This window comes from Triticum urartu, chromosome 2A (assembly GCF_056163025.1).
Source record: "Triticum urartu cultivar PI428250 chromosome 2A, HENAU_Tu73, whole genome shotgun sequence".
Lineage (NCBI taxonomy): Eukaryota > Viridiplantae > Streptophyta > Magnoliopsida > Poales > Poaceae > Triticum > Triticum urartu.
Genome location: NC_141874.1, coordinates 354,252,821 through 354,261,077, shown reverse-complemented (window position 1 = coordinate 354,261,077; position 8,257 = coordinate 354,252,821). Strand labels below are relative to the sequence as shown.

The following is an 8,257-nucleotide window of genomic DNA, read 5'->3' as shown; positions in this document are numbered from 1 at the left end:
AAGCGAAATGCAAAGTTGAGGCAAAATGCAAAATAGAAAATAGAAAATGAGGAAACAGCTAACGAACTACTATGCCCATGGGCCTTAGTTGTACAGTGCACTAGCCCAACCCAATGGGGGTCATCCCTTTCCCCTGTACAGGACAGAGGGCGTGGCAGCCATCCGGCCAACATGGCCGCGCCCTGTCCACGTGCCGGCCATCCCGCAGTCCCACGGTGGATAAGACGTTGCCGCGATCCCTCCCAGCAACCCTAGCTCCATTCCCCTCTTTTCCTCGCGCTGCCATCATCTTCCCACGCTCGGCCGAACCACCGTCAGCATGACCCCTGTCGATGCCGCGCCCACCGTCGTCCCGTCGCCGAGCTAAGGCGTCCGTCGGCTCTGCTGTCGTCCGCCGCATCTCCTACGACCAACCAGTTGTGCTGGGAGCCCATGCATCGCCGAATTCGCCATCGTCTTCAGCCCTCGGCCACCGGCGTATCCATGACGATTGTCGCCGTTCTACTGCTCTTAGTCATCACCGGGCCTCCTTGTGCCTCCTCGTGAGCTTCACCTCACTACCCCTCTGCTAGCTAGCTTCTACACCCAAGCAATGTTCCCCCCACCCCGGCCATGACCGGAGCCCGACCTCCCGTATACGCTCTGCTGCTGCTCTCCACTGCCTGCTGCTGATTGCTGTCGCCGCCACTACTGCCGCGTGTGCCCTGGTCGCGCTCGCCCGTGCATGTCCGTGCCTGCCGCCGCTGCTCCGTGCTAGGCCGCTGGAGCTCGCTCCGCCTGCGCTCCCCTTTGGCCGGTAGCACGTCCCTACCCGCGCTCGCCGCGCCCGCGCCGCGCGTTAGGCCGTGCCCCGCCTCTGTGGCTCTACTGCTGACGCCGAGCCCGCCCGCGCCTGCCTCGCCCCGCGGCTGCTCCTGCCGTGCCCCGTGCCCAGCCGGTGCCCCGCTACTGTACGGCTCCCCCTTGCGAGCCCCCCACCCCCCGCAAGTCGTAGCTCCAGCCGCGCGGCGGCGCCCGTGCGCTCTATGTGCGCGTGTGTGTGTGTTTGGGGCCAACCCCCTCCCCTTTTAATTAGGACTAACCATGATTAGTGCTAACCCCCCACCTCTAATAGTCTCTAACACAGGGGTCCACCACGCAGGAAAATGCTAAGGCGACGGGAGGCGATTGCATGGCGATCGTCTACTGCTGCTAGGGTTAGGGTTTGAGCTGCGGGGGTGAGAGCGGATACGGTGGTTCACGTGGACGGCGACTGCGCAGTCCTCGCGACCGACCGACGATCTTCCTCCTTCGCTGTTGACGGAGTCGATGGCGGAGAAGGTTGGGGAGAAGGAGGCTAGGGTTTTGGGACAGATGGGATCGTCATCGACGGCGGCCACCCCGAAGAATCATAACAACGCTAAGGGGCCGGCAGGCGGGGCGAATCAGAAGAAATCCTCAGGTCTTGCCATCAACGCATTGGGCTCGGGGAAGGCACACCAGAAATCGGCGAACGCTTCGCGGGGGGATGCAGAGGCACTGGCCTCGAGCAGGAAGGATACCCCGACGACCGAGGGCAAGGGCATGTCGACGCCGCAACGCAAGGGTGATGGCACGGCAAGCCGGACCTCCTCTAAATCACCAGCGGAAAGTAAGACGCCAGACCCTATGTCGAGCCTGTCGGCGAGACTTGGGGGCATGGTTCTAATGGACAAGGAGGTGGAGGGGTTCGTGTTCGAGGAACCGGAGAAGGCAAGCACGAGGAATTTCCGCTGGTCAGCTGTTGGCAAGGTCTGCTCTCCGCGGCCGATGATCATGAGTGCGGTCGAGCGAGCTATGCAACGGGCTTGGGGATTGCACAAAGTAGCCAAGTTTGTGGACTTGGGATCCAACATCTTTGAGGTTCACTTTGGGAGCGAAGGAGACTGGAAACACGCAATGAACAACGGACCTTGGCAGTATGATTTTAGCGTGCTAATCCTGAAGGAGTACGAAGGGAAGATCAGACCGTCAGAGATGGTTTTCGACAAGACTGATGTGTGGGTTCGGGTGGATGATTTACCACCGGAGAGGAGGACGGAATCTTTTGGGAGAGCTCTTGGGAACTGGTTGGGAGAGATCGTTCGGGTGGATACTGACAAAGATGGCATTGCAAAGGGACGATATCTAAGAGTAAGAGCAAAGATCAATGTGTATGAACCTTTGGTGAGGGGCTTTAATCTCAAAACATCACGAGATGACAAGAAGGGCACATGGTTTGATTTCTTCTACGAGAAGGTGCCGCACTTTTGTTTCGATTGTGGGCGAATGGTCCATGCAGAAGGAATTTGTGCTCCCCGTATGGATGGGTCCCAACAGTGGGGTGGATGGCTGAGGGCATCCCCGGGGAGGCAGAGTGGTGCAAAGGGAGGCTCTCAGGGGCCAACGGGGAGCAGTAATAGCTGGGACAGTAGACGTACGGGCGACAGCGACCCAAGGCGTCAGACCAACCATGACAAGGCTCAGGCTCCAACAAAACGAAACCTGCAGGAGGAGTTTGCCAGATCGGATGGAGCTCGCACTGGCGGGGCTGCCAAAGTCGATCATGGTGAAGTTACTAGCCCGCTGAAGGATAAATTAAGTATGAACGCAGGGAAGGGCATGACCTCAGGCGGGATCTAGAACAGAAGAGGGAAGAGGACCTACGGAATAAATTACAAGAACAACAACGCTTGGCAAGCAGTTCTAGAGACAGAAGGGAGGACAGGCGGGATGACTCGGGAGGGAGCCATGTTGGGCATGCTAGGGGGGATATGAGAAGAGGTGAGGAACCTTTTGACAGGGAGAGACTTGGCGACAGAGGCGGAAGGAGGAGGGGTCATTTTGTCAGGAAACCCAGGCAGGAATACCGTCCGGTTCAGCAGGGCTATTATCAACCAAGATTTGAATATGAAGGTAGGAAGAGAGGACCGAGGCAATACTGGGTGGCAAAGAATGATCCGGACAGGCAAATGACAAGTGATGAGTTCATCCGAGATACGAGAAGGAAGACTTCCAATGTGTTCGACAGGCTATCGGAAAACAATGATCCATCGGCGGACCCCGACGAGGGGGCCCGCCGGACGCCATGAATTACTTAGCCTGGAACCATCGAGGCTTTGGGTTGGACTCGACAGTTGGCGAACTCAGGGACCTGATACGGTCATACAACCCAGCGGTGGTGTTTCTGTCAGAAACTAAGAAGAAGGCGAGAGCAATGGAGAAGCTGAAGTGGAGTTTGGAGTTCAGAAGCGGTGTTGCGGTAGATTGTCAAGGTTTGAGTGGGGGGTTGGCTCTATGGTGGAGAGAAACTGTGCAAGTTAACATCAGGCCGTGGTGCCAATATTTCATAGACGCGGAAATGACTTGGGAAAACAAAACCTATAGATTCACTGGTTTCTATGGGGAGCCCAAGACGGAATTACGCAAGAAATCATGGGACACAATCAGATTTCTGAGAGCACAAGATGACTTGCCCTGGATTTGTGTTGGGGACTATAATGAAGCTCTCTTCCAAACAGACCAACTTGGTGGTAATCAGCGTCCTTTTGCATAGATGGAGGACTTTAGAGATTGTTTAGCGGATTGCGGTTTAGCAGATTTGGGGTTCTCAGGCTACCCATACACATGGGATAATAAACGTGACGGGACGGAGAACGTCAAGGTACGATTGGATAGAGCCACCTGTACAGATAGATTTCTGGAGCTCTTTCCGGAAACACATGTGGAACATCTAGTCACAGAGGAATCAGATCATCAAGCCATTTTGGTTAGAGCGTTGGAGACGGCTCCACGCGCCAAAGACGGAGGCCCGAGACCCTTTCAGTTTGAAGAGGCATGGACAAGGCATGAGCAGTATGACACTATGGTTACACAGGCCTGGTTAGAAGCTGATACCGAAGAAAATACGGTTGCGGCGGTGTGGGAAAAGTTGAGCAGGTTGACTGGAAGCATGCAGCGTTGGGCACGTGTGGTGTTTGGGTCAATCAGGCGGCAAATAGCAAAACTTAAGACGCAGTTAGCTGAAGCTCGCAGCAGAGAAGATATCTCGGGTACCTCACTGGAGGTTCGAGAGATAGAAAAACAGCTACGAGAAATCTATGCGCGGGAAGAGCTGCTGTATAGACAGCGATCACGCGTGGACTGGCTGCGGGCAGGAGACCAGAATACTAAATATTTTCAGAATAGGACGTCGCACCGCAAGAGGAAAAATACCATACGAGCCCTGCGCAGGAAGACGGTTCAAGATGCACGGTAGATGAGGATATGAGGGAGTTGGCAGCCCGGTTTTATGAGTCTTTGTTTACCTCAGAAGGATCGGTGGATGCACATGCGATTCTGGATAACATTGATCACCTAGTTTCGGATGAGATGAATACCAAGTTAACATCCACTATCTCAGACGAGGAAATCGAAGCAGCGCTGTTCCAGATGGGACCGACGAAGGCACCGGGTCCGGACGGGCTACCCGCCCTCTTTTACCAAAGACACTGGTCAATGGTGAAGGGTGATGTATGTACGGCAGTTCAGGATTTTCTTAACGGGGCCTTGACCCCCTCTGAGTTCAATGACACGATTATCGTCATGATACCAAAAGTTAACTCACCAGAGTTACTTTCGCAATTTCGCTCGATCAGCCTATGTAACATTTTGTACAAGATAGCCACCAAGGTATTGGAAAACAGGTTGAAGGGCATCCTTCCTCTCCTCATCTCTGAAGAACAGAGTGCTTTTGTGCCTGGGCGTCTGATTACAGATAATGTGTTGGTGGCATATGAGTGTGTACATGCGATAAGGAACAGGAAAAGAAAGAAGAGTTTGTGTGCGATTAAGTTGGATATGATGAAAGCGTATGATCGGGTCGAATGGGTCTTCCTTGAGATGATTATGACACGTTTCGGGTTTGACCCCCAGTGGGTTTCCATGATAATGAGATGTGTCACCTCAGCTCGGTTTTTGGTTAAGTTAAATGGTGGACTCTCCAAAAGGTTTACATCGTCTCGAGGTTTAAGACAGGGAGATCCATTGTCACCATATTTGTTTTTGTTTTGTGTGGAGGGCTTTTCAGCTTTACTCAAGAAGGCTCAAACCGACAAACAGTTGTCGGGTGTGAAGTTTGGGAGCACTGGCCCCCATGTAACCCATCTTTTGTTCGATGATGATAGCATAGTGTTTCTGGAGGGAACCAAGGAGAACATGCAGACCTTAAAACAGATTCTGGAGAAGTATGAAAAAGCGTTGGGACAAAAGGTAAACCTGCAGAAATCCTCAATCTTTTTTGGTAAAGGAAGCCAAGGAGAGATGAAGGAATAGATGAAGCGGATTATGGGGATTCAGTCCGAAGCGCTTAGTGAACGGTACTTGGGACTCCCAACACTGGTTGGCAGGTCCAAGGATGGTACTTTTAAACATGTAACAGAGTGCGCTAAGGGCAAAGTGGGGGGTTGGAAGGGGCAAGGTTTGTCCAAAGCAGCTAGAGAAGTACTCATCAAATCCGTTTTGCAGGCGACACCGACCTATACCATGAGTTGTTTTCACCTCTCGAAGAAGATGTGCCGGAACCTGACTTCAATCTCGTCCAAATTCTGGTGGGGTGCAACGAATGGTGAGAGAAAGGTCCATTGGATTGCTTGGAAGAAGATGTGTGCGAGCAAGAGGGATGGGGGCATGGGGTTTCGCGACCCCGAGGCTTTCAACCAAGCATTGTTGGCGAAGCAGGCATGGCGTATTCTCCAAGTCCCAACTTCTCTATGCGCTCGAGTTCTTAAAGCGAGGTATTTCAAAGATGATTCTATCTTATCTGCTTCATGCCCATCTTCGGTCTCTTTTACCTTCAGAAGCATCTTGCATGGACGGGACTTGCTGAGGGAGGGACTGATATGGAGAGTAGGATCCGGGGCTAAGATCAACATCCATCACGACTCGTGGATACCGAGGAGCGGTAGCACTAAACCGCTGGGCCAAGAATACATGCAGGGTATAACAAAAGTGGCTCACTTACTCAGCCCCGATGGCATGTCTTGGAACGAGCAGCTGGTGGATCAAATGTTCACTATGGAGGATGCGAGGGATGTGAAACAAATTGCTATTGGGGGACCGGAGGTTGATGATTATTTGGCATGGAACTTCACACGCAATGGGGTATTCACAGTGAGGTCGACATACCACTTACGAATGTCTCTAAGCAGAGCGAGGATCAGACAGACAGAGTCCTCAAGTTCGGTAGCGTTGCATAAAGGATATTTGGTGTTGTGGGATACGAATACGTCGGGCAAGGCGAAAATTCACATGTGGCGCATGATCCGCAACGGCCTCGCTGTGGGGGCAGAACTCCATCGGCGTCAGATCAAGCCGGGCATTTTTTGTGTTGTGTGCGCCCGAGAAGAGACCATCATGCATAGGTTCTGGGGCTGCCAACATTCAGTCATGTTTTGGGAGACGTTGAGGGCCCAGGCTGGGCTCGTTTTGGAGGAACCACCGAAATACTTGGACAATCAGTGAGCCCTTGCATCTTGGCTCCTGGACTGGTTTACTCGGGCGAGCCATGACGAGAGGGAAGTGATGCTTCAAGCAACCTGTAGTCTGTGGCTGGCGCGCAATGAGACAAGGGAAGGGCGAAAGATTGCAACACCCCATGAAATAACAGCTACTGTGCAGGTGCAGGTTGCAGAGTGGAGAGCATCTCACGAGACGAGGGCGCCACAACTGGAGCCAAAGACTGTTCAGCGATGGGTTCCACCGGATGCTGGATGGGTAAAGATCAACTCCGACGGCACAGTCTCCAGGTATGGGGAGAAAGGAGGAGGAGGGGCGGTCCTTCGTGATCACCAAGTGGCGTTCCGAGCAGGACTGTGCCACTTCTTCCCAAACATTGTTGATCCTGAGATGGTTGAGGTGTTAGCTTGCAGACATGCGGTCAGAATGGCAAATGATCTACACTTCAGGCGAGTGCATGTTGAGCTTTATTGTCAGACTCTGGTCAGGACGCTCAACGACCAGCAGAAGAACCTATTGGCTGTTGGGCCTTGGGTGGAGGAGATAAAGGAGATGCTTCGGTCTATGGAGGAGTTCAAGGTGTCATGGATTCGTCGGTCTGGGAATGTAGCCGCTCATAAGCTAGCAAAAGTAGGGGTAGGGGAGAACCGTTCGGAGATTTGGGTGGGCTCGCCACCAGAATTCATTTTAGATGTAATTTCAGACGAGATTCCTAGCTTTGGTTAAATAAAGCGGCATGATTTCCCCCTCAAAAAAATAAATAAAATAATAGTCTCTAACACCAAGGCCATTAGGGTTAGAAAAAAACCACTTTACTTTAAAAGATCTCCTTAGTCTATGACTTGTGGGCCCTGTTTGACCATGTTGACTGGTCAACTGGTGACTGGACTAGTTGACTTGGTCAACCCAGTCCTATGGTCCCACCTATAAGCCACTTTGGCTAGCTACGACTAGGTACAAAAAGAGTATTCTGTTTTCAATCCGAATTAAAACAATTCTAGTAAATCACAGAAAATGTTTAAAAGTTTGTAAATTCATAGAAAATAAACCGTAACTTGGATGAACAAGTTTTATATATGAAAATTTGCTCAGAAAAATATATTGAATCCGAATGTGCAATCCATTCATCTGTCACATGCCCCTAGCATGGTGAACATGGAACCGTCCCCTCTCTTTCATCTGTCCGGAAAATGCCTAACGCCGGGAAAACATTCCCACATGTTTTCCCGCTCCGTCAATAACACCTAGCACTGCGTTAGGTCACCCCTAGCACAACGTTTTGCCATGTCTTGATTTCTGATGCTATTGTTTGTTCTGTTATTTATTGTCTTCCCCCTCCGTTACTTCTTTTCTGGTAGACCCCGAGACTGCCGTTGATTTGGTGATCGACTACTTCATCGTCGAGGGTCCGTATCTGTCTGCAGAGCTTCCAGGCAAGCATACCCCCCCTTGATAATTCTGATATCGCCCATTCCATTCTCTCTCATGCTTGCATTCGATTTTGCTACTGTATTCGATTGCTCCTATTCTGATGCATAGTCTGCTTTTGTAACCTACTTATCTTATCTGCTTAGTATAGGTTGGTTAGTGATCCACCAGTGACCCCTCACCTTGTCCTAGTTTCCCCCGCTTTACGATCGATGACTCGATCAACATGATCGACGTCCATAGCACGACACATCACATCACCCCCTTAGTTGTATGAATCTGCAAAGTTATTATCGAGTGCGGAGGGTGATACCTCGCTTAGCACTTTTGATGAGAT

At 51.7% G+C, this 8,257-nt stretch overlaps 2 protein-coding genes across 2 annotated transcripts; both read left to right on the top strand.

The window, feature by feature from the left end:
• Nucleotides 1–1,316: 1,316 nt before the first annotated feature.
• LOC125536538 (uncharacterized) lies at nt 1,317–2,788 on the top strand. Its single transcript, XM_087539838.1, has one exon. The coding sequence runs from the start codon at nt 1,354–1,356 to the stop codon at nt 2,638–2,640; it is 1,287 nt and encodes a 428-aa protein (XP_087395964.1). The 5' UTR covers nt 1,317–1,353; the 3' UTR covers nt 2,641–2,788.
• Nucleotides 2,789–6,558: 3,770 nt separating this feature from the next.
• LOC147985085 (uncharacterized) lies at nt 6,559–7,218 on the top strand. Its single transcript, XM_087541397.1, has one exon. It carries the CDS (start codon nt 6,559–6,561, stop codon nt 7,216–7,218), a length of 660 nt encoding a protein of 219 aa, XP_087397523.1.
• The last annotated feature ends 1,039 nt before the right edge of the window (nt 7,219–8,257 follow it).